Source organism: Dermacentor silvarum, chromosome 8, assembly GCF_013339745.2.
Source record: "Dermacentor silvarum isolate Dsil-2018 chromosome 8, BIME_Dsil_1.4, whole genome shotgun sequence".
Lineage (NCBI taxonomy): Eukaryota > Metazoa > Arthropoda > Arachnida > Ixodida > Ixodidae > Dermacentor > Dermacentor silvarum.
In genome coordinates this window covers 144,436,895-144,464,034 of record NC_051161.1, presented here as the reverse complement: position 1 = coordinate 144,464,034, position 27,140 = coordinate 144,436,895, and the positions used below count along the sequence as shown (strand labels likewise).

General features: G+C 48.3%; 1 protein-coding gene across 1 annotated transcript in view; it reads left to right on the top strand.

Annotated features, from left to right (window-relative positions):
* The window catches only part of LOC119461744 (uncharacterized), a 124,527-nt gene that overhangs the window by 96,901 nt on the left and 486 nt on the right, over positions 1 to 27,140 (top strand). Inside the window, exons 5-7 of the mRNA XM_049672994.1 lie at positions 11,051 to 11,253; positions 23,027 to 23,195; positions 26,795 to 26,941. Coding sequence (XP_049528951.1) covers positions 11,051 to 11,253; positions 23,027 to 23,195; positions 26,795 to 26,941 — 519 coding nt within the window. The remainder of the gene's footprint in view (positions 1 to 11,050; positions 11,254 to 23,026; positions 23,196 to 26,794; positions 26,942 to 27,140) is intronic.

The window sequence follows — 27,140 nt, the reverse complement described above, 5'->3', positions numbered from 1 at the left end:
CCAAGAAAGCCTGGGGAAAAGCCAGCTATCGACATTGTGGAACCTTTCACGCAAACTTCAGCCGACTGCTGTTTTGCCATTACAATTATTGACTATTTCAGCAAGTGGCCAGAGGTGGCTTTCGTATGAGATGCGACAACGTCTACAGTGAGAAAATTTCTACTTGAACTTTCTGAAAGAGAAGGATCCACGTGGTATCGTATCCGATCATGGACCACATATTTCTTCAGCGAATTTTGAATAAGTTTCTCACAGAGCGCGGAATCACGCATTGCAACTCTTCTGTGTATTACCCGCAAGCTAATTGTTTGGTTGAAAGATTTAACGGGGTATTAGAGTCATATATTAAATTGGCCCTGTTTGAACGCCATGATATAAGAACAGCGATGCTTGATTACCTGTAAACATATCGCTGTACGCCTCATGCGACTACTGGTGTTACGCCCGCTGTTCCTCTTCATGCACGCCAACCTCGAACCAGACTCGACATTGTGGGATTGCCTGACAAATGTTTCAGCACAGACCCTTCAAAGGCACTGCGGGAGTCGCGAGGGTGCATCAAGAACAAGCAAATCAAGTCGAAGTGTTAAACCGAAGAAAATCGCGGTGCCAAGGAACCCAGCTTCGCCATTGGTGATTACGTACGGGTTAAATTACCTGCGGTTCATGGGAAGCTATCTTCACAGTTTGCTACGCCGAAGAAAATTATTGAAAATCGTGGACCCGCCACTTACCTCCATGACGTCTGCTCAGCCATGCTGTCGATACACGCTCATTGCAGTTATTGTTGCTGACTTATTAACCAAAAACACTAGAAAACAATGAAACAAGCAACTGCATCGGGTATTCGAGGAAGTGTGGCAACTTTAACGTTACTAATTATGTAGCAACTGTACAAGTTAGACATTTTCTGCAAAAAAAAAACGCAGTACATGCTTGGTGTAATTTATTGTGCTGCTGAAGATCGCAAGGTGCTCATTGCGAATAACCTAACACTTGTGCGCTTCACTTTGTGCCTTCCAAAGCATCTATGGCGATATTTAGCGAGTTTAAGAAGAAATCATTTAAAAATATTTTTTTAACCCGGATTCACGTGGTCAGTTTTCATGTTTGTCAGGAAAGCATCGCACATTTTAGGGCATGCGCCTTAATTCCCAACTATCCCTGGCACCCAAAGTCTTCCTCGTTCATGCTAGTATCCTCATCGGAGCTTGTGTCCTCCTCGAGGCTGACAATGAACGGTTGCTGGTTGTCGATAAATTCGTCAAGAATATGGTCCATTCCCCTCATCTTGTCCACTTCGTTGATGACACGCTGAACATAATATTTCCACTTCTGTGCACACACTTGTGACATGGCGTCCGCAATAAGCTTTTTAAGTTGTGTCATCCGTTGTCCACACACCGTGTCATCCGTTGTGCACACACAACGGATGACACGGCGGACACGGATTCCGCCCTCCGTCCGGGTGCGAAGGGCATCCAGACTAAAGAGCGCATGGTCGAGCAAACGACAACGCCGGACTCGAATACATGGCGGTACCGCCCGAAGCGAGTGCCTTCCGCTTTGAACCTATGAAGTTGTCGTCATGCGTTGTGCGGCCTTTAAGTTCCAAATTGACGCTTGCATTTTCTTCAGATTTGTGTCCTTACGCTTCAACAGCAACGGTTTCGTAACAAAATTGCGTTATTGCCAGAACCATTACAAAATTCTATGCGCATTGGGCTTAGCAGGCGTGGTAAAAAAGGAATGCCTGATATCGCAAATAACGACAAAACGTACCTGATGCTTTGTCCTCAGCGAGAGATGAAAATACCGACGACTGATTTCACCATTTATTTATTGCTGTTGGCGCAGTGCACGAGTAGCAAGTGCAAGTACGGGATGACGCGGGAAGTCCGTTCTACGTGTGTGCTATACCATGTTGATTTGTAACCAGAGTTGCTTGCGTTTACCGATACATCGCCTAAAGGCATACGACGCACATGCGAAGTGGAATAAACGTATTATTTATATCTGTTACGTGACGCGTGCCAAAAATGCGCGGATGTCTCAACCCTGCCAAAAGGCCGTTACATATGCAACTATGTTTTCCTGCGCAAACATGCGGCTTGCTTCCCGTAGCTTTGGTAGTGCTGAACGGTAGTGGTGAAGTGGAGTAGAGCTCCGCTGTTCTGCGGCACATCCCGGGCTCAGTAAAATGTTGTTTTGGCACCACACATTGGAGGGTAGGAAGTGAAAATTCCTGTGTAACTTCATTTTGATGAGCAGACACCTGCCCTGAGTGCTTAAAATTGTCCCGCACTGCTCCATTACATGGTGGAACTAGTAACCCCATGTTGATTTTTTTTTGCGTTAGAGACCATCAATCACTGTAACAATTTGTTAGGAACAAAATACCGTTGACCCGAAGAAAACTAAGATACCCACACGTGTTACGTTTACTTACAGCTACAAGTATGATAAGGAAAACAATATTCCTATATAAAAATCGGGAATGATAGCTTAGCCCGATAAATGAAGCATGGATAGCAATAGCAAAGTATGAAACAACGGCACGAGGTAAGCTTTGTAATTTTATAGGCCGTCTAGATTGTAGTACACAGTCGTTTACTAAAGAAGTCGCAGTTTCGCCCGAAAGGCGAAGCATCAATTGCGATAGCGAATTAGTAGAGAGCTATACTGAGTAAGGATAGTAGTTTTATCGGCTGTATAAACTTGGACACATTCACTTACTAACTGAATTAACAAGCATGGTGTGAGCGCGCACAAGCAAACATGAATAGATCCTACTTGACGACTGCAGAACACCGCTGTGAAAACCCTGCCGTGAGCGAGCGAATGTTCGTGCGGTCTACCGCTTCAACGGAAATTGAGCGGCGAACGCACAGCGCATACAAAGCTATGATCGGGTCTGCAGATCGCTGTCAAGATACCGTGCGGGCGACCGCCGCAGCCGGGCAAAGTACAAGTACGCAGTTGCGAGCAGAATAGAAGCCGCCCCCCCCCTCCCTTCCCGCGCTGTCTTCCCGCTTTCCTCCTTTCGCGTGTGAGACTGAGTCGCCAGTTCCCCTTGTGCCGTTGGTGCCCATGCACAAGCGTCGCCCCCCTCCCTCCCTCCCTCCCTCCCATCCCCTCATGGCCTTTGGCACGACGGACGTGTTTGCTCTCCGCCGTGCGTTCGCTCTCCGTATACTCGCGCATACAGCATTGCGCATTGATCGCGCGATGCAGTGTACATGTAATTCCTACCGCAATAAAAGCACGGTGCCACGCCCGCACAGAGAAACACGAGCACTTGGCGTCGCAACGCTGGCGTATTGGGGAACTCCGGCAGCGAAGTCTTTAGGCTGCGGATCGCTTCATCCATTTTGAAGTTTATCCAATTTCCAAAACTTATATTCCGTGACCTCCAGCACTAGGCTCGCGTTAGGACAACGCGCATAATGCAACCAGCTATCTCTGCTCAACCTAAAGGGACACCAAAGGCACATTAAAGGCAAATAGCAAGTCAAGCTAGAGTGTTAGTACTGCTCGGAAACGTGAAAGGCGTGGCGTTAAAATTATCGCGAACAAAGCTTTAGTATTCAAGAAATTAAGCTAAATGCACGACACGCTTAGAGACTCTCCCGGGACTTTGAAGTACCAGTTCGATGACGAAGGCAGGTAATTTTTGAGCCGATGGTTTTATTTTTGGCGTTTTTGTGAGCGCGTGCCTCGCCGCCCGACCCGCAGGAGTTGGAAGGCGTGACGTCGCGACACCCTCGTCGGATAGCCAGCCGGCCGGCCGCGGTCATTCGAAGCGCGCCGACGCCGCCATAGCGAGCACGGATTCGAGTTCTGGTGCCTCTACCAGCGATGAGTACACATCTGAAGACGAGGACCATTCCAACTTGACAAGAAATATTACCGCTTACGGTTACGAGCCTTCCACGTCAAGCGACGAAGAAGAGCGGGCGGCCGTGGAAGTGCCGGTCAGGTTTTCGCGAACCGTAGCGCGAAAATTTCGCTCTGCACCAGACACTTGTGCAAGAATTATTTGTAATTTCCTCAGTAAACTTGCTTTTTCAAGAGCGCACGCAGGCGAGGCAGCTGCGGGTACTTCAGCACTGCGTGGATGACTGAATAGTAGTTTATGGCGTCGGCGTGAGCAACTGCTGTGAGGTATCAGTACCTACGAGACTCCCACGTCCACTTCTCCAGCCGCCCGACAGGTGGCAGCACCTGTCTGGCGTTCTCCCCAGTCTTTCTCGCTTTTAGCCTGTGGAGAAGGAGAGCTTTGTGGGTGTCTGCCCCGCTGCCATGTAGGACTGATCTCGTGAGTCGCGCTGACGCGCGCTAGCCTTGTACTGTTTTACTATGCTTTGCCAACATTCTTAAAGACATTACTGCCTTCGTGCCCAGCTTCGGGCATTTCGCCCCAGCCTCGCCCTCACACTGCACAAGAAGGCTGCAAGTGAACGAAAAAGGTACCGACAATTTTTCGCCTCCTCTTTTCCAACGCGCCGCTGATCATTTCTCCCTTGCGTTTACCTGAGGAGACAGATGGCACAGCGTCAGGCTTTAGGGGTTGCCTTGTGAGCGACATGCCGAGGCTTTTCAGCACAGCCGGGCTGGTCACATAATCATCGTCGACGAAGTGGTCCGCGCAAATAGTCATTTTTTAGAGGTCTCCAGGCTGGGCGTGATGGCTGACAGGCAGGTATCCAAAGTTTACGCATCTTCTCGTCTCTGGGAAACGTTGCGACGGCGTGTCACGGCCGACGATGCTGTTATAACAGCAATGTCTGGGCATTTCCTTCTGCCGCGACGAACGCGTCAATACCGAGCGACGACCGCGGGAAGGCGCATGTAAGACAAACCATCTGCGTCGAGCGCCGACGGGGATGATGTTTCAGACGGACCACAATGCGAAGATCGCTGGAAGGGGTTAAAGAAACGCTGCAAGGGGCCGACACCCGCGAAAACACTGCGACGGCTGTGGCCGACCTCGGCCGCGCGCGCGCGCGCGGGTGGGTGTTGTGACGTCAAATTTCAGCTTCTGCCGGCGGCCGCTTGGAGGCAAGGTGCAACAGAAAATTGCAAAAAAAATATGTTTCTCGTTCTTTTTTTCAGAGCAGCTTGTTGTATTTGTCATTTTCAACAGTTCAATTTTGGTTCCGACGCAAAAAACCACCCGCCCACTTTTGTGTCCGTATCCCTTTAAGTCTTTTCTTGGCACGAAACAAGTGCTGCGAAGTTTCTAGAATGATATTAAATGCGAAGCATTTCTTGGGGAACATTTGCCACTTCGACAGTATCTATCTATCTATCTATCTATCTATCTATCTATCTATCTATCTATCTATCTATCTATCTATCTATCTTCCCGCCTAGGTCTTTGTGCTCTCATGGTCGTTTCGTTACCTTGGTATGTACCGAAATTGGCATAGTATGACAAGAGTGTGTGACCAACATAATTGATCGGGGTCATGACATTAATTTCTTCACATGCGTGTCATTTTGATCATGAAACAGCCGCATGCGTCTTGCTACTCTCGTGGTCGTTTCGTTAACTTGGTGGGTACCAAAAATGGCGTAGTATGACAAGAGTGTGTGACAAACATGAATGATAGGTCATGGCATAACTGTCATAACATGCATGTCATGTAGGTCAGGACAATGACCCAGTGAAATAAGAGTAATACTCAAAAACCACTGAAATGGGTTCGGATGTCGGAACTAAGTGAAGGAAACACTCAAGGATGACGGTAGAAGTCATAGTCATGAGCATGTCTCAGCGTCTGCAGAATATGCGGATGCTCACTCATCCTCACTCGGCAATATTTTTTCAGGCTGCATGCTCACTCACACTTATATGTACACCCAGTCACCGACACTCAGTCGCGTTCATACTTATACTCACCAATACTCATCAGAATCATTCACAGTCACTTTCATTCCCACTTACCGGCACCCACTCACGCTCCTGCTCACGTCCACTCCCACTCACTCGCCTACATACTCATGTTCCCTCACGCTCGACGAGCCGCGACTCACTTTCACATTCACGTCCACTCAAAATCACCGACACTGACTTTCACGCATACTCAGGTTACCCGGCACTAGAGCACTGCACGGGCTTGGGCTTACCCGAAAGCCCGAGCCCGGCCCGGCCCGTGGGCCGGGTCGGGCCGGGTAGAACAGTTTTTTCACGGGCTCGGGCCGGGCTCGGGCACGGCATGGGCTTTTTGACCTGGGCCCGGGCCGGGCTCGGGTATTTTGACGCAGTCCCGGGCCGGGCTCGGACTTTCTGGTGGTGTGCATGTAACATGCAGCGAGTTATCCTCGCGTGTCTCGACTCAAAACCTGTTTCCCCGGCGCAGCTGGAAGCTAGCAATGCTACTCCTGTGTGCTTCCCCTTTCTTCTTCCATCGTATTTTGCGCTGTTTGAAGACAATGTAAAAGTCCAGAAAGACCGAAGTCGCCTCAAACCAAAGGATGCCATTGTATTCCTTACGTAAACAATAGATGCTTTCCGCGCGGTGTAAGCGCGTTTGCGATTTGCTGATTTTTCAAAGGCGAATTGGTAAAACGATTACTGGTAAGATAACATAATTCGTCACGCGGCTGAAATATGGCACTGCGTCCATCTATGATTGCACGCATGTTCTCAACCGGCCGCCTAGCAGCAACGCATTACGCTGCACCATGGAGGAACGAGAAGCTTTCTTTCTCCATTTACTCCATCCATGCGCTGCGCTCAGGACCTGTCGTGGCGTGGAGATCAGTGGTCGTGGCTGCGCTTCAGCTATAGTGTACTAGAATACGGTTGAGTGGGACGAGCGGCGGGGGCGGCGCATGCTTTGCAGTGAGGCGCCCGACGTGGAAAAATACTACCCGCCGTGGTTGCTCAGTGGCTATGGTGTTGGGCTGCTGAGCACGAGGCCGCGCGATCGAATCCCCGCCACGGCGGCCGCATTTCGATGGGGGCGAAATGCGAAAACACCCGTGTACTTAGGTTTAGGGGCACGTTAAAAAACCCCAGGTGGTTCAAATTTCCGGAGTCCCCCACTACGGCGTGCCTGATAATGAGATCTTGGTTTTGGCACGTAAAACCCCATAATTTATTTTAATTTTTTGTGAAAGATGCTGTGGCGGCGTGGCGATACAAGTGGATTCGGCCGCATCAAAGTCGTGCCGTTAGAAAGTGCTGGCGAAACTGCTCGGCAGGGTCATTCGTACTACTTCGCGCGCTGGTATTGGCGTTCAGACCGCTCAAATAGTGTTCATAATTGCATATGAACATGTATTTATGCCTTAAGAATAAATTACTTTCATTCTCTTCTTTATTTTATTTTTTAATGCGACTCGGTGGTCTTTTTCGGTCTCGGGCCGGGTTCGGGCCGGTTTCAAGCCGGGCTCGGGCCGGGCTCGGGCAGGGCTCGGGCCGGCTCGGGCCTAAGGTAAAGGGGTGGTGGGCCGGGCCGGGCGGGTAACGTAGATAATTCCGGGCCCGGGCCGGGCCCGGGTCTCGCCATAAAACTTTTGGTCGCGCTCGGGCGGGTAGCCCGACGTCAAATCGGGCCCGAGCCGGGCCCGGGCTGAAAAAATCGGCCCGTGACACTATTTCTCAGTCACGTCCACTCACACTTTTGGTCACTCAATAAAGCTCTTTCACGCAAGTAAACTCAGTGTGGAATGTGTCAGTGTACTCGTCAGTACACCTACCTAAGCTACGACATACGGCGCGCAGCCCGCATCAATGTCAAGCCACGCCACATAAAAATATAATAAACGGTAAGAGTGGACACTCCCGTAAGCACCTACGGCCTACTTTTGTCCTCAGAGCACGTGCATACTCCACTGAAACGAGAGAAGTATGGTAGGATGATTCCTTGTGAATTCTTGTGAATTTTATTGCGATAGCAATTATATGGACACTTCAACCGGATTTCTGCCGTCGCCGTAGCCATCGCCGTCGCCGTGAGGTTCCGTATAAATAAAATCTTCACCCCGCGCCGTAAGCCCGAGCGGAAGCGTGCGGGGACGCGCGCTATCACGGAGGGCGAACGCACTCAATCTCCCACGCGCAAGCAAGGAAGCGGGAAGCCAGCGCCGGAGCGAGCGGGGGGGGCACTTCTACTCTGCCAACAACCGCGCTCGTCGCTCGCCGCACCGTCTCTTATCTCCACACGGCTCTGACCTTTATGCACTGTGCATTCCCCGCTCAGTTTCTGTTGAATCGATAGACCGCACGTACCTTCGCCCGCTGCAGCGTATGGGCTTGCTGCCAGCGTTTTGACAGTCGTTGTCTGCAGTCATTCAGTGTGATCTATTCATGTTTGTTTGTGCGCGCTCACACCACGCTTGTTCATTCAGTTAGTATTAGTCGGGCCACATTTTCCAACGCACGCTACACATGTAATGCTGCCCGGATCGGCAGTGCAGCGCTACCGGTGTGTCCCTTCGCACGCGCTCTGCCCAAGGGAAGCGCTTCTCATCAACACCACCGTTTCACACGAGCCTTCTCGTGGTCATCGAGTCTCTCTTCATGTCGGTCTACTTACGCCGCAGTGCACCTGCTTACTTAATCAGCTCATGTTTACTACAATTCATATTGCTACCAAAGCCGCTCATCTTACTTCGTATGACATTGCTGTGTTGCTATCGCATTCATTGCTCCCCCTTAGGACGAAACTGTGACATCTTTTTTTTACTGAGGTCGCGTAATGACAAAATAAATTAAATATCGCTTTAAGGAAAAATCAGCCAGGTTGTAATTTGATAAAGGAGACTTGAATGAATGGCTGGAACCATATGCGACAAAATACATGCGCGTTCAAGTTACGTCTGTGCTTCAATGCATGAAGGTGCGTCTTGTTAAAAAGTAAGTCCAACAGCAGTGGATCTTTACTGCGAGCTTGAGGGTGCATATCACCCAAGTGGTGTTATTCCGGGAATTCATTCCAAGTAGATATCCCTTGCAATCTTATCGGCTGCAATTCGTAAATCGCAATATGTGGCATAAGGAACGTAATTATTGGGCTCATTAACGAATGTTTCGTAAAGCTTAAAAAAAAGGTCAACCCGTGTAAAACCGGTGAACAGGTCGAAAAGGAAGGTTCTGTTTTCCGTTGTTTCCTATTTAACCTATGCACTTTGGCATTTTCCTGCGTATCTCCACTAACATATCCCGCATTACCTCAAAATATACATTTCGCGAGTAATTTACTTTCTTCAGAATGCCGTCAAAACCAGCATATAACGTTCTTGATCGCTTGTAGTGGCACTAACAACTTTGCAGTAAAAGATAAATTGTTAAACAAGAAAAATTAACGTAGCTTGCACTGGAGGCGCAATGCTAAAGAAACAGCGGCGCTGATGGGCACCTAGCTAGCCCTGGCTTTTGGGCTAGGCTTAGCATGACCAAGTCATCCACAGCATTTACCGAAAGTTATTTATTATTGATCGATTATTGAATAGCTATTGATTGGTTATCGATTGGCTATCGCAAGGTATTTGCCACGTATTAGGGCTAGTCTAAGCACTACCAAGTCATCCCCAGCATTTTGTTGAATTTATTATTTGTCGATTATGGATTCGCTATTGATTGGCTGTCGATTGGCTATCGCAAAATATTGGCCAGGTATTTGGGCTAGGCTAAGCACTACCAAGTCATCCCCAGTATTTTCCGCATTTATTGAGTCTTGATCGATTATCGATTAGATATTGATTGGCTATCGATGACTGACAAAGCTAAAGTGGTTTCAACCATGCTTATCTAGACTTAGGCAGGCTCAGCTTCGCTAGTTCACAGGGGTATGTGCCATTGCTCCTGTACCCTGTCAGCACTACCGCCAGGATTGCCCCACATTTTCTGTGCGCGGTTGACACATTACGCCCGGCGTAAACGGCTCCACTATTGTAAAAGGAGGACATGCCGCGCTGCGCCTTGCAGGTGCATCCCACCTAAACATTGTTACTAAAGAAGGAAGAAAAAAATGTCACAGTTTCGCCCTGGGCGAAGCAATGAATGCGATAGCAACACAGCAATGTCATACGAAGTAAGGTGAGCGGCTTTGGTAGCAATATGAATTGTAGTAAACATGAGCTGATTAAGTGAGCAGGTGTGCTGCGGCGTAAGTAGACCGACATGAAGAGAGACTCGATGACCACGAGAAGGCACGAGAAGGCTCGTGTGAAACGGTGGTGTTGATGAGAAGCGCTTCCCGTGGGCAGCGCGCGTGCGAAGGGACACACCTGTAGCGCGCACTGCCGATCCGGGCAGCATTACATCTGTAGCGTGCGTTGGAAAATGTGGCCCGACTATTACTAACTGAATGAACAAGCGTGGTGTGAGCGCGCACAAACAAACATGAATAGATCACACTGAATGACTGCAGACAACGACTGTCAAAACGCTGGCAGCAAGCCCATACGCTGCAGCGGGCGAAGGTACGTGCGGTCTATCGCTTCAACAGAAACTGAGCGGGGAACGCACCGTGCATAAAGGTCAGAGCCGTGTGGAGATAAGAGACGGTGCGGCGAGCGACGAGCGCGGTTGTTGGCAGAGTAGAAGTGCGCCCCCCCCCCCCCCCGCTCCCTCCGGCGCTGGCTTCCCGCTTCCTTGCTTGCGCGTGGGAGAGATAAGAGACGGTGCGGTCGAGCGACGAGCGCGGTTGTTGGCAGAGTAGAAGTGGCCCCCCCCCCGCTCCCTCCGGCGCTGGCTTCCGGCTTCCTTGCTTGCGCGTGGGAGATTGAGTGCGTTCGCTCTCCGTGATAGCGCGCGTCCCCGAACGCTTCCGCTCGGGCATACGGCGCGCGGTGAAAATTTTATCTATACGGAACCTCACGGCGACGGCGACGCCGACGGCAGAAATCCGGTTGAAGTGCCCATTGCAATAAAAACGTGTTTTGAGAACAAGCACCCGAGAAATGAGTCTCAATGACAATAGGTTTACGATCAAATTTAAATGTTGGCCAAAGAGACTAAGTTACCTTGCTTGTACAATCTATTTATCTGCGCATTATTTTGATATTTTTGTTGTCTTTTGTATTGTTTTTGCAGGGCCTATTTTCGATTGAGCGAGTCGACGGTTTCCACTGTGTTCAAGATTTCGAGAAAGAGGATGGCAGCTCCTTCGAGGAGCCCTTCGTCGATGATGCCCGTGAGCACATTGTGGTCTACACCTACACGTCAGGCACCACAGGCCTGCCGAAAGGAGTGGAGATCAGCATGTACGCGTTCATCGCATCCGTTGAGTTGGGCAGGTCAGAATCTTTGCGGCCTGATAATCAAACAGAAAACTCTTTCTTGATCCCTCATGAAGGTGTCGCGAAGGTTGCAAAAATCTTGTAAAGAAATGCAAGCAATAACATTTTTAACTCTACGCGCGGAAAGTGAATGAAATAGGAAATCGGCCGAAGATGGATGGAACTCTAGCAAATGATTTATATCAGGTGATGCGAAACGCTGTTGGGCGGCAAGCGAAAACATTTAATGTGAAGTAGGTGAGTGACACTTATGAAATATTCCTAGTCGAGTAGGCACGCCCTGATGCCCCCGCGCCCTATGCTCGTGCGCATGTATAATAATAATCGTTAAGTCTGCTGTACGCACTCCGCGAATACTTGAACCAAGTACCGGGAAAGTTGCAGTTCCATACTCATCTTCTGTAGTAGGCGCCGGCGTCCAATATCTCGCAGGACGATTATCTACACATGCTTATTGAACATGCCTCATCAACCTATCCATAAAGATTCCACAGCTACCTTGCTTCTCCACAGGAAAAGTAGAACATTACCTATCAAGAAAGGGGTCAGACAAGGAGACACAATCGCCTCAACGCTATTCACTGCATGCTTAGAAGTATTCGAGCTATTAGACCGATGAGGCTTAGGACTGAGGATCAGCGGAGAATATCTCAACCACCTTAGGTTTGCAGATGATACTGCCCTGTTCAGCAACACCGGATACGAATTGTAACAAATCGTTGAGGACCTTAGCAGTGAAAGTGCAAGAGTGGGGTTGAAGATTAATTTGCAGAAGACAAATATAATGTTCAATAGCCTGGCAAGGGCACGGCAACAAAAATTCATGATCGCCAGTCAACCTCTAGAGCCTGTGCAGGAATGAGTTCATCAAGGTAAATAACTGACATGCGAGCCTGATCATGAGAGGGAAATTTACCGAAGAATAAAAATGGATTTGAGCGCATACGGCAGGCGTTATGAAATCCTGACTGGCAGTTTACTACTGTCGTCGAAAACCGAATTGTACAATCATTGCATTATATTGGTGTTAAAAGACGGAGCAGAAACTTGGAGGGTGACAAAGAAGCTCGAGAACAAGCCAGGGACCCCGCAAAGAGCGATGGAACAAAAAATATTGGGCGTAACGCTAAGAGACGCGAATAGAATGGTGTGGATCAGAGATCATATAGAGATAGCTGAAATGGCAGTTCACAATAAGAGCAAAAGATGGAGCTAGGCAGGTTAAGTAATGCGTAGGGCCGATAACTGGTGAACCATTAGAGTTACAGTATGGATACCAAGGGAAGGGAAGAGCAGTCGAGGACGGCAGAACATTAGGGGGGTGCTGAAGTTAGACCATTCGCACGCGCAAGTTGGAATCAGCTAGCGCAAGACAGGGGTAATTGGAGATCGCAGTAAGAGCCAGTGCACATCAAATTACGCTCATGATAATGATGCTGATAATGATCATCATAACCATCATCGACATGCTTTTGCAGCAATCCTAGATTAATTATTTTGTAGATTTCGCTGGAAATATTTAAATTATGTAGAAGAAATAGTAAGCACATTCAAGACGGAGGCTTCCATGCTCCCCTCAAAACATTCCAGATGCGGTAATATTAATGATGAGGTGTGAATAGTACTCCATCGATGTGTCATTGTAGATGTTATTGTCCACTTTTTTATTAACACTTCATACGACTTAGAACAGGCAATTCAGGAAATTTGACAGCGAAGTGTAACTTAAGCTTGAGAATTAGCGCGAGAAATGTGGTACAGTCGGGCTAAATTCAGGTGAATGACAATTTTTCATTTAATGAACCTGCTTCCACCTTGCAGGATTCCGCAGAAAATGATTTGCGGTGTTCAGTGTCCTTTGCTTTCAGTTGTCGATTAATTCGGCCTCGCACTGCAGCATGCTAACCACCTGGTTAGCTGAGATGGACCGTGCCGGCCATACCACGGGTTAGATCTCCGGGCCAGACCGAATTTTTCTTCAAGCTTTCGTTCAGAGAAACCCATACGAGATTTTGTTGTAGCTCCGTAATACACTGAGGTGGATAAACTGATACCGTTAAAGCTCTCCATCGGAGTCAGTGCGTGCGAACGATGGGAATTGTTCCCTCGCTGTCCATGCGCGTTCGTGGCAGAGCGCTCTGCAGCTTCGGGCTTATGTGCTTGAAGAACTCTTGTGACTCTGGTCTGGTTTCGCAAAGCAACGGAGCAATTTTAAAGAATTCTGTTTTAAGGGTGCAGCACAAACCCGTTCTGGGAGATTGGCCAAGAATGGGCACATATGGAGTTACATATATCAACTCCCACATACCCAATGACCACAATTGTGGCGTGGAAAAGGTTATCACAAACATTCCGCAATGTCGGTTAAGTTACCGAAGAATGCTAATTGTGTAAAGGGGGTTTATTCGGGTCGTAGACCAGTAGCGACAAACGCAGCTGCAGCAGGTGGGGCGTAGGCAGATAGCGAACTGGGTATGAGCCGCGCGATTGCAGTAGGGGTTTTCGGTGCGCCGATCTTCTTCCTCACAATTGCAACAATAATTGCATACTTATCAAATGTTTGGGTATTGGTGATGGTTGGTGAGCCTTTTCAAGTGTACTTCTTTGCACAAAACGTTACCTTTTGCTAAGTGTATCCGCTAGATGGATCTCGGGTATTTAGATATTGTTTTTGTGCTTTGGTGCAGCCCTTTTTATTACTTATTGTTATTTTTTCTGAAATGGGCCCTTTAGTGGCGAGTGAACGCTCACCCCGCAGGGGCGTCTGCGTCAGCAGGCGTTTGGTGTGTGGTGGCACCACGGACCCGAGCACACGAGGGTTGGACCCTCCCGCGTTTAGCTTTGCGCGGCTTAGCCGTGTCCGGGGAAAAGGGGATCCTGGGGGTTGAGCCGATGCCGGGAGTTTGGACTTTTCTGTCCCCTCGGCTGAGGCAACTTTGGCCTCCGCTTCACGTAGACGGCACCCCTGGGCTGACCCACCCAGCGGAAATCGGCTGGTCGCCTTTTCCTATCCCCATCTCCGAACTTTTTTCTTTTCTATATGCCGTGTCTGCTGTCCTGTCTTTTGCTCTCTTCTGTTACTTCTACATTTTCTTAGGTGGCTTGGGTTAACCTTGTGTATGTGCCCTCTCTTGCGTATCTTATATTGGGTTATAGCAGCAATGCACGGCTGGCGTCTGCAGCCTTACACCTTAAGTGCTGCAGCGTCCCCTAGTTGGGCTCTGTGGTGGGTGGCCGCCATTGCCGCCGAAATAAACCGAACTAATATGGGAACGCCTGCATTTCCCCGTCTACTTGATTGTCACCCTCACAAGACGGTGCACCTAAATCAAAACACCCGTGTACTTAGATTTAGGTGCACGGTAAAGAACCCCAGGTGGTCCAAATTTACGGAGTCCCCCACTACGGCGTGCCTCATAATCAGAACTGGTTTTGGCACGTAAAACCCCATAATTTAATTTTAACTCACAAGACGGGGCGCACCGATGAAATATTAAACCTATTCAGACCGAAAGAAATTCTTCCCCGATTCCAAGTTGTGCACAGTGAGAAAACTGAATAACCAGCTCGAACCATATCCCCTTTTCTTGATGCAAAAGGCCTGAATGAAGTCCTTGGACCAGGTTATAAGGTTACCAAAATGGCGAGCGGGGACCTGCTGCTTGAGATCCGTGATAAAGCGCAGCACAATAAATTGAACCAGCTTGTGGCATTAGGAGACATACCGGTTACCGTCTCACCTCATCGGTCTATGAACACAGCACGTGGAGTAGTATCTGATGCAGATCTCATCGACGTGTCCAAAACCAAACTTTTGGAAGGCTCGAAAGAACGAACGTAATAAACGTACAGCACATCGTTATCAGAAAAGACAATAAAGAAATTCCCACAAAACACCTCATCCTGACCTTTGCAACTTGCGATCTGCCACAAACGATGGAAACCGGATACACAAAGATAGCTGTCAGACCATACATACCTAATACACGAAGATGCTTTCAATGTCAAATATTTGGCCACGGCTCGCAGAGCTACCGAGGTAAACTCACATGTGCAAAATGTGGAGTGCAAGGTCATGCCTCAGACAACTGTGAAGCGACACCTCACTGTGTAAACTGTGATGGTGAGCATCTAGCTTACTCCCGGTCTTTCCCGAACTGGAAAAAAGAAAAAGAAATTATCACTCTCAAAGTGCGGAAGAACATCTCCTTCAAACAAGCACGTAAAAGGTGCTTGCCATTCCACAGCACAACATATGCCGAGGCGACGCGTCAGGGGGCAGCATCGGACCGGCTTCCGCCACCTGCCCGGCCCGCGCGTAGCGAGCCGCCGGCTGTGGCAGCCGCCCCTATGGTGGGAACAGCCAAGGCTGCCTTGCCATCACCGAACTTGGCCACACCAGTGGCCTCTGCTAGCTCTGGCAGCAGCCAGGATAGCACGGAGGCTAAGGAGGTACCGTCAACCTCCTCACATGTCGGGACAAAGGCTTCGTCTTCCGAGGCGAAGCCAAACCGACGTACTCATCGCTCGCTAGAGCGAGTGTCCAACGCCTCGTAAGAGGCAATGTACACAACTCCTTCTCAGACGGCACACAGAGTGCCTAGGGAGAGGCGACTCTCCCAAGAACGCTCCAAAAAAGACAAGACACCATTTACAGCGCATGGAAAAGGCTCTGTAAGATAGGCTGTACACTTCCCTCGAGACACACAGCACCTTTTATTTTCCTCCAACATGAACACACATAATGCAGTGGAATATTAGGGGACTACTCCACAACCGACACAGGACGCCATGAAGCTGATAAAGCATCAGATCATCGACCGGAGCACGAGAGATACCAGAGCAATCCTTGGAATAGACCTGGAAAAGGCTTTCGACAATATCTCACACGAATTCATTCTCCAGACTATTACCGGCCTCGGGCTTCGAAATAGGGTCTACGATTTCGTCCGATCATTCCTTAGCCAGAGAACTGCCAAGCTCAAGATCGAAAGATACCTCTCGCAAGAAATCACCCTCGGTTCACGGGGCACGCCTCAGGGCTCAGTCATCTCGCCAACATTATTCAACATCGCAATGATCGGGCTTTCCAAGGAGCTCGCCAAGATTCAAGGAATCAACCATACCATCTACGCAAATGACATCACCATCTGGTGCGCTGGTGGGAGTGACGGCCAAGTTGAGGACGCCATGCAGAGCACCATCGATGCGACCGAGCGCTTCCTACGCCCCACTGGGCTCAGATGTTCTCCATCCAAGTCTGAGCTACTTCTCTACAAGAAAAGACCCAGAGGTGGTGGCCATCGTGATTGGAAACCAGCGTCCGAAAGCGAAATACGGCTTTTCACTGGTGACGGGTCCCCGGTGCCCAGAGTGGACTCGCTCCGAATATTGGGGATGTATATCGAGTCTAACGGTGCCAATGGTGCCGCACTCAGAAGGATCATCGCCAAAACGGAGAGTGCTCTCGGCCTCATCCGGAGGATCGCCAACAGGCACCGGGGAATCAAGGAGGACAATCTCATCCGCATTATACATGCTTTTGTGCTCTGCCACCTTTCATACTCGGCAGCCATGCATAATTGGCATGTTGCAGAGAGGAACAAGTTAAATTCCCTCATCAGAAAGGTCTTCAAGCTTGCCCTCGGCTTACCTGTGAGCACTCACACCGAATACCTGTTAAATCTCGGAGTGCACAACACGCTCGAAGAAATAATAGAGGTGCAAGAGCGTTCACAGCTGCTCAGGCTATCCGGCACCCCGGCGGGCCGCAAAGATAGTCGATGAGATGGACCTCTACCCTGTCGACCATTGCCCCGACGCCGTGCGCATTCCCAGCGACATCAGATCTCAACTACACATCGCGCCCATTCCCCGCAATATGCACCCCGCACACAACGTCGGCAGACGTCGGGCCAGGGGTAGAGCTCGACTCGAACATGTCCGTAACAACCACATTAAGGCAAGCTTCGTGGATGCCGCGGCATATGTCCAACAAGAGGCGTTCGCCGTCTCCATCGTCGACTCTAATTCCAAGATCACTTGGTGCGCTACAGTACGCACTTCGAAGCCATTTGTAGCCGAACAGGTTGCAATCGCGCTGGCTGTGCTTGATGGTCGCAGAGAGGTAATATATAGCGATTCTTAGGCGGCCATTAAGGCCTACCAAACCGGGATGGTCTCCCCTCAGGCCCTTCGCATTCTCCAAAGCTTGGAAAGTATCTCTCCGCATTCTCTCATTTGGTTACCCGCTCACTTGGGGTCGATTGAGGGCTCTCCCTCTAACCCTAACGAGAGCGCGCACGAGGCCGCGCGAGGACTCACTGACCGCGCCGCCTCCGCAGTCCCCCTACCCCGCGGGGAACCATTGATGACGTATAATGAGATCACTAAGCATTATTATCTGTCAAGACGGGTATTCCCCCTCCCGCACCCTGCCTTATGCAGGGCGCGGGCGGTGACCCTTCGACTTTTACAAGCTCGTGCGTATCCTAACCTTGCGGTTCTTCACCCTATATACCCTGAAAAGTATCCCAGTGCGGACTGCCCTGCCTGTGGACTAACGGCAACATTTAACCATGTGTTGTGGGAGTGTGAAGCCATCGGCTCTGCCTTCAGCGAGGATAGGTGGGCTGCGCTTTTGGGCAGCCCCGAACTCAAAGACCAAACCCTGGCCGTCCAGAGTGCCCACGATCGGGCCGTCAAGCTCGGCTTGCCGGTCCCTACGTGAGACTAGCCGGGTGGCGCGGGGTGTCCCCTGCGTCTTCTCTGGACCTCAATAAAGTTATTTCACTCACTCACTCCCTACTCCACAACCTAGACGACATCCAAGAACTTATCAATAAATTTACTCCAAAGGTGCTGTGTGTTCAAGAAACACACCTAAAATCCAAAATCACTAACTTCCTACGTCAGAATATTATTTTCCGAAAAGATCGCGAGGATTCTGCAGCATCATCTGGTGGTGTGGCCATAATACTCGACAGAAGTGTAGCCTGTCAGGAACTTCCACTCAATATGGCACTTGAGGCGGTAGCCGTTCGTGCTGTACTTCTGGGTAAGCTCATAACCATTTGCTCGCTCTACATACCCCCACATTATCCTTTACACAAGCATGAATTTCAGTCATTTATAGATGAATTACCAGAACCTTACCTCGTTCTTGGCGATTTCAATGCACACAGCAGGTTGTGGAGCGACACGCGTATCGATGCGCGAGGACGCCTAATCGAACAATTTCTTTTCTCCTCTGGTGCGTGTCTCCTGAATAAGAAGGAACCCACCTACTACAATCTCGCAAAAAAAAAAAAACGTTTTCTTCCATTAATCTCAGTGTAGCTTCCCCGTCTATACTTCCTGAACTTAAATGGGAAGTTATAAAAAATCCTTACGGGAGTGACCACTTCCCGATACTGCTGAGATCACCACTACAAATAGAATCTCCACCACAGGCACCCCGCTGGAAGTTGGATACGGCAGATTGGGAGAAATTCCAAAGTCTTACAAGTAGTATCTCGTGGTATGACATATCTTCGCTGGGAATTGATGCTGCTGTCGAGTATCTTACATCTTTTATAATTGATGCTGCTTCTGAATGTATACCTGAAATAAGTGGTGCGACCTGCAAACGCCGTGTCCCATGGTGGAACGACGAATGTCGGAACGCTCGTACGAAACAGAACAAAGCGTTGGGGTTGCTACGCGACTCCCCAACTCTGGAGAATCTTGTCAATTTTAAGAAGATAAAATTGCAGGGCAGAAGAACGCGTCGACAGGCCAGGAGAGAGAGTTGGAGAGAAGTTTTTATCAGGCATCAACTCGTATACAGACGAGGGCAGAGTCTGTAAGAGTTAATTAGATAAAAGGGCTACAAACTTATTCACTCCCGCTGGTAAACACACAAGGCAACAGTCTGGGAGACCAAGCTAACTGCCTGGGAGCACATCTTGAACATGTGGCCAGCTCATCCCATTATTCACAAACATTTAAAAGACACAAGGCTGCAATAGAAAAACAGAAACTCGAAAGAAAATGTACCGGACACGAGGCATACAACCAGTCATTCTGCATTGCTGAGCTGTATGCATCGCTTAGTTGCTGCAACAAGTCTGCCCCAGGCCCTGACCGCATAGCTTATCAAATGCTGAAACACCTTCCCCATGAAACAAAGAAAACTCTGCTCTCCCTATACAATGCTATATGGACCTCCGGCGAGATCCCCTCTGCCTGGAAAGAGGCCATTGTCATTCCTATACTGAAGCAGGGCAAGGACCCATTGTCTGCTTCAAATTACCGGCCTATAGAACTAACAAGCTGTCTCTGCAAACTGTTCGAAAAAATGATAAACCGCCGACTAATACATTTCCTCGAATCAAACAAACTGCTTGACCCGTACCAATGCGGGTTTCGAGAGGGTCGAACCACCGCCGACCATCTGATACGTATTGAGACGCAAATTTGTGAAGCTTTTGTCCATAAACAGTTCTTTCTGTCTGTCTTCCTTGATATGGAAAAAGCCTACGATACCACGTGGCGGTTTGGAATACTTAGAGACCTCTCACACGTTGGTATACGCGGTAACATGTTAAATATCATAGAAAGTTATTTATCAAATCGCACATTCCGTGTTTGTGTAGGAAACGCTGTATCAAGACCATTTGTGCAGGAAGCTGGATTGCCACAGGGCGGGGTGCTCAGTTGCACTCTCTTTATCGTAAAAAATGAGTTATTTGCGTCTGTATATCCCAAGAAACATGTTTTATTCTGCATACGTCGATGATGTACAGATAGGTTTCGCCTCGTACAATCTCGCAGTCTGTGAGCGGCAGATTCAGCTTGGTCTGAACAAGGTGTCTAAGTGGGCAGACGAGAATGGATTTAGCCTTAACCCACAAAAGACTACCTGCGTCCTGTTCTCCAGAAAGAGGGGTCTGCACCCCAATCCTGAGATTGAGTTGCATGGACAACGTGTGGCCGTAAAGACCGAACATAAATTTTTAGGTGTGATTCTAGATACGAAGCTTACATTTGTGGCACACATACAGTATCTAAGAAACAAGTGCATGAAAACAATAAATATTCTAAAGGTGTTGTCACGCACCGCTTGGGGTAGTGACACAAAGTGTCTTTTGAATCTGTATAAGAGCCTCATACTCACAAGACTAGATTACGGCGCCATAGTGTACCATTCCGCTACGCCAAGCGCCCTAAGGATGCTGGATCATGTACACCATCTAAGCATCCGCCTAGCCACTGGTGCCTTCAGGACAAGTCCTGTGGCAAGCCTGTATGTAGAGGTGGACATGTGGTCGCTTGACATGCAACGTTCATACCTAAGCCTCACCTATTTCCTAAAAGTTAATTCGAACTCGGAACACCCGTCCTTCTCAACCGTAAATGACATGACCAGTGCCATACTCTTTGATAACCGGCCGACAGCAAGAGATCCCTTCTCAGTACGTGCAAGAAAAATTAGTGAAGAAATGGATATCCCACTACCTGAAAATACTCTGATGGCCCCAGTAAAGCCAGTGCCACCGTGGCAGTGGCAACTCATAGAGTGTGATACCTCGTTTGTAGAGGTCACAAAAGACGCTCCAGAGGCACATATCCGAATGCATTTTCTGGAAATTCAGTTCAAGTACTCGTCCTGCACTCAGTTCTACACTGACACTTCCAAGTCACATGCAGGGCTATCTTATGCAGTAGTCGGACCGTCGTTCTCCGAGTGCGATGTACTGCACCCGGAAACAAGCATTTTTACCTATGCTGAGGCCTATGCACTTTTGTCGGCTGTGAAGAGTATAGGCAAATAAAAACTCAAAAGATCAATAATATTTACAGACTCCCTAAGCGTCGTAAAAGCCCTCATGACTCTACATAGACACAAAAACCCTGTACTCATTGAACTGTATTTTGCTCTGTGCAAAGCATACATGTCTAACCAGCATAATATTTTGTGCTGGTTGCCTTGCCATACAGGCATCGAGGGCAATGTTCTGGCTGATCAAATGGCCACATCAACTACATCGCGAGCCCTTAACCCTACCGCTTCTATCCCTGCCACAGATCTCAAGCCCTACTTGAGAAAGAAACTTCGAAGCCACTGGCAGCGCTTGTGGGATGCCGAAACGAACAATAAGCTCCACTTAGTTAAGCCACAGATTGGCCCCTGGCATCCTGTTACGAAAATACGAAGAACTAATGTCCTATTCTCTCGTCTAAGAATAGGAAATACATACGGCACCCACAATTTTCTCTTAACTGGAAATGACCCGCCAACCTGTGATTGATGTGGAGAGAGGCTTACCGTGCTCCACGTGCTCGTGGAGTGCAGGGAAGCCGAAAGAGAAAGAAAAAGACACTTCCCTCTAGCGTACCAGTACCGTCTCCCTCTCCACCCCGCTATGTTTCTTGGCGACGAACCTCTGTTTAACACCAAAGCTGTTCTGGATTTTCTGAACGATGTTGTACTGCATGTTATTTGCCCAATAGTTTCGTAGCGCGTCCTCTCTTCAGAGGATGTCGCCGCGATAGTAGTTTTGCATAGCACGCGCCTCCAGGCCCTTACGTTTTCAAAGGGTCTGTCAAGGCAGTAGTGCTTTTTAAAAAGATTTATCTTTGATATATTTTCGTCTATCGTCATTATCTTGCAATTTGCTCTTTCGAGATCAGAGTGCACCTCATTAGCCATTGCCATAATTTTATTACAAATACATTTTACGCATGTTACAGCGATTGTTTTTAGGTCCTTTTACAGCCACGACACATCTACCTTTCGCAATTTATTGCTCCATTGTCAACTCATGAACATTGGCCTGGCGCTCTTTGGCCATACCTGGCCCTTGCGCCATTAAACACCATACATCATCATCGAGTGAACGCTTGTGTCGTCTTCGCGTTCTTTGCCTGGGCCTTTATGCAATCGGAGCTAAATTTAGCCTCGTGCACGGCGCTGTAGCTTGGCAGTACGTTTGTCCACCAGAGCTAGAATGGCTGAGCATGAGAGATATTTTTGTGCCATGGTAGGCATAAGTTATCAAATTCAGACTGATGTTCACCAATAGTTGTAAGACGTGGATATGTGCAATATGTTGCTAACATTTCCCGCTTGCTTGGTTATGGCGTCACCCTGTCATCAATACCAGTAATTTGGATGGCACGGGACTTCGAACGAGTGGTATTTTATAACTCCGCTTTTCATTTGTGGCAGAGGGTTCTGTCCTCAGACATTTATTAGTGATATCAAGGATATTACAGTGAACTCTATTGCTGTCCATGTGATAATGCTATAGGTATTGAATGATACAGGTTACAAAAGAGTATAAAGAAATAGGCAGAGAGTATCTAGCGCGTTAACAAACCTCTCCACGTGCTGACTATTCGCTTTCTTGCACTTGCGCTCCCGCAATTACTTGAGCAATTGAGAGAAATCACCCTACTCGTTTTATGTTTTTTTCTGGGAGTTAGCAGGCTTAAGAGAACTACAAAAGCTCATATCTGGTTTGGTTTTGCTGTTGTTTATTTGTAAACTACTCTACGTGCCCATGACTAGATTCTTCATAGCGTATGGCTTACGCTTAGAGTAAGTATACAATAAATGTCTATTTCGAATGCGTTGCTGTTACTAGAGAGCTTCACATTAGCCGGTGCTTTAGGTGGCCTAAATTTGTATATATTTAACAATCTAAGAGCTTGTTTTCCTTTTTACGCCGGGTCTTGTACCTTTAAATTTCGGTTGGCATTCTTCTCTTCCTCTGGGCGTGAACAGAATGGCCGAGTTCTTCTACGAGGACGAAGTATTTCTTGGATGGAATCCTGTGTCACATGCTTCCGGATTTATCCTGCCAATGATCGCCCTCAGCTGCGGAGCTAAAATGGTGCCATCGCAAGGAGGACTCTCCGCCAATGAGTTCATCGAAGTTGTAAACAAGCATCAGGTATAATATCCACCTGTGCACTTGACTATGGGAAGATATCTCTCCTAATTCTCGAATAGCTATGTCACGCTGTATCCGACTGCGTGTGAAAAACTACAAGCCACCTGTAGTGTAAAATCAAGAGAATTACTAGTCACTGCTGCATGTGTCCGAGAGGAAAGGTGGACATTTTACCTGTATTGGCAAGATTTTTTTTTTGTATCAAAAATTTTCTGGTCTGAATTTTGAGTTTTGCTGCGATATTGTGCATTTCTGACATCTTAACGAGAAACAAAATAAAAAAAATAAACTCGGAGCGTAATTTTTCGTACTGTATTGAAGACTTCAGTCACAATGGCTTCATCTTACAGAGAGCTTATGGCATTTCTACTTTCTTAATCGGCAGTCATTAGTGTCTTAGGTTAGTCACAAGGGAATGCAGGGGACATGTGGCCACCAAACCATATGGTTGGAGTACACAGGGCAGGCATTGCCAAATCCTGACTGGGAACTTACCGCTGTCGCTGAAAAGAAAAGTGTACAATCATTGCATTCTGCCGGTGCTAACGTATGGGGCAGAAACTTGGAGCTTAACAAAGAAGCCCGAGAACTTGTTGAGGACCGCACGAAGAGCAATGGAACAAAAAATGTTAGGCCTAAGGTTAAGAAACAGAAACAGAGCAGTGTGGATCACAGAGGAAACGGGGATAGCCCATATTCTAGTTGACATTAACAGGAAAAAATTGAGCTGGGCAGGCCATGTAATGCGTAGGATGGATTACCGGTGGACCATTAGAGTTACAGAATTGATACCAAGAGAAGGGAAGCGCAGTCGAGGACGTCAGAAAACTAGCTGGGGTGATGAAGTTAGGAAATTGGCGGGCGCAAGTTGCAATCAGCTAGCGCAAGACAGGGGTAAATGGAGATCGCAGGGAGAGGCCTTCGTCATGCAGGGGACATAAATTAGGCTGATGGTGATGATAATGGCCACCAAACATGTCAAGGCTGCTTGCATGCTTCGCAGGCCCTGTAGCCGTCTTTCAGTGGTAGATCAAGAAGCTAACATTGGCTTGCGCCAACGTGTGCACATGTCCTAAATTTGAAAAAGAATCAATTATCTGCAGCGCTAAGTGTACCGAAATCTTTGAGTTTATTAAAACCATTATTTTTAGCAGGTCAACATCGCAATTATGGCAAGGTTGGCATATTTCTGCTCAGCCGTTTTTGTGCGATGTACAACCACCAAACGCTGCGGAAGTAATATTTCCAGGCGCATTTCCGATGTTCTAAGCTTGTAAAACAAAAAAAAACTAAGCATTTTAGTCTGTGACTTAGCGCCCGGAACGGGATTTCATATTATGCACACTGTGTTTCGTGACATTATTTTTTTTGTTTGAATACGATTTAAAGATAGCTTATGAAAAGTGCTCCAAATAGGTCAATGCAGATCAATTGCGTGCCCAGGCGCGCATAATTGGAAAGTAGAGGGGCAATGGGTTGTGTATCAAAATAATTGCACCAGGGATTTCTTAATTAATACCTTTACAACACGAATTTTTGTTTAAAAGTTTGAGAATATTGCAATAGCAGTCAAGTTACCTGTTTATATATTTGAAGCTTTCCATGTAATCGAAAAAAATTTCACAGTTTCGCCCTAAGGGCGAAGCAATGAATGCGATAGCAACACAGCAATGTCATACGAAGTAAGGTGAGCGGCTTTGGTAGCAATATGAATCGTAGTAAACATGAGCTGATTAAGTAAGCAGGTGTGCTGCGGCGTAAGTAGACCGACATGAAGAGAGACTCGATGACCACGAGAAGGCGCGTGTGAAACGGTGGTGTTGATGAGAAGCGCTGCCCGTGGGCAGCGCGTGCGAAAGGACACACCTGTAGCGCTGCACTGCCGATCCGGGCAGCATTGCATCTGTAGCGTGCCTTGGAAAATGCGGCCCGACTATTACTAACTGTGGTTTGAGCGCGCACAAACAAACATGAATAGATCACACTGAATTACTGCAGACAACGACTGTCAAAACGCTGGCAGCAAGCGCATATACGCCGCAGCGGGCGAAGGTACGTGCGGTCTATCGCTTCAACGGAAACTGAGCGGCGAATGCTCAGCGCATAAAGGTCAGAGCCGTGTGGAGATAAGAGACGGTGCGAGCGAGCGACGAGCGCGGTTGTTGGCAGAGTAGAAATGCGCCCCCCCCCCCCCCCCCGCTCCCTCCGGCGCTCGCTTCCCGCTTCCTTGCTTGCGCGTGGAAGATTGAGTGCGTTCGCTCTCCGTGACAGCGTGCGTCCCCGCACGCTTCCGCTCGGGCATGCGGCGCGCGGCGAAGATTTTATCTATACGGAACCTCACGGCGACGGCGACGACAACGGCGACGCCGACGGCAGAAATCCGGTGAAAGTGTCCATATAATTGCTATCGCAATAATAACAGCCGCCAAGTTATTTCGTCCATTCAGCTATTGCACACGCGGAGCTACGAAGCAAGCCTCCGTGGTGGCGTAATGGCGTTGTGCGCTGCGAATCCTGAGAGTGTGGGATCAAATCCCGGCTGCGGCAGCCGCATTTCGATGAGGACGAAACGCAAAAACGCCCTTCTCCCGTTCATTGGGTGCAAGTTAAAGAACCCCACGTTGTCAAAATTAATCCGGAGTCCCCTACTATGCGTTCCTCATGATCATATCGTCGTTTGGGCATGTAAATGCTCAAAATTCAATTAATGTAGCGGCGACATCCCCTCCCCCCCCCCCCCCCCACGCTACGGCTCCGCTACGCTTATCAATGTGTCAACAGCGTGTTCTCATGATGCCGCGGGCATCAAATATCGTGAAGCCCTGTATCGAGCTGCCGCCGCTAGTAAAGCCGTGCAGCCGTGACTATTCGATTGGCAGCGCTTGAATAGCGGTGCGCAAGCGCGCATCTATTTCATATTTTGCGGGCTCCAGGCACACTTCAGCACGAAATAAATGCTTGATTCGGAGCTTTTTTGAGGTGCCCTACAACTCTGTTTTCACATGTTTGCGATTCAAGCAATAAATGAAAAGTTCACTAATCAAAAGCAAATAATTAATAATACTTCGTGATGAAAAAAATACTGCAGCTGTAAGTACACATGACTGTCGCTACTATGCAGTCGGTACGATTTCTCGGGAGCTCTTGGTCTTTTTTTTTTTTTAATCTTGGTCCAAGTTAAGAGGGGCACCCGGTATACTTCCTGCGCGTACACCTTGAATGGTTCCCCCATGCATAGCACTACTAGAGCTACACAAGCAGAAACACCGAAACAAGGTCAACACTATTCTGTAAACAAGCTCTACTAAAAACTTAAGTTCAACTTGGCCTTATTAGCCTAAAATCATTTCAACGCCTCCAGTATACGTTCGCTGTGTCCGTTGGTTCTGTCGAAGAGAGCGCGTCTTGGAGGGCATGTAGAAACGCCGACACTGCATTGTGCTTGCTTTAGTGTTAACTAATTTATCACATTTATTTGTTTACTCATAAATAAATCACACTTACATTGAAACACTGCAACCGGTAACTAAATTATGCTGTGCAAAAGAAAAGTCATGTCAAATTAAGTACTCATCCTGCAAACACGCATTTACTTCCAGGTGACGTCCCTGTGTGCGTTTCCCACAGCCTTCCGCAAGCTGGTGTTCAGTTTGGAAGCAGGATTGGCGCCATCACTGAAGAGAATCTTGATGTGTGGAACCGTCTTCCACGAGGACCTGTATCAGAGAATAATGCAGGCATGTCTGGCGAGTTGCTACCTTCAACCCACTATTTCTCGTTTTTTTTTTTTTTACTCTTTGGTAGGGATGTGGGAATGTTTGCAATGTTGAATAACAGTCAAATATTCAAGTTCCAGTGATGAGTAAAAACGAGAGGCCGCACGATTATTTCCCTTCCCGAGATCGACGCTTTTCATCGCATGAAAAGCGTCGATTGTGGTGACAG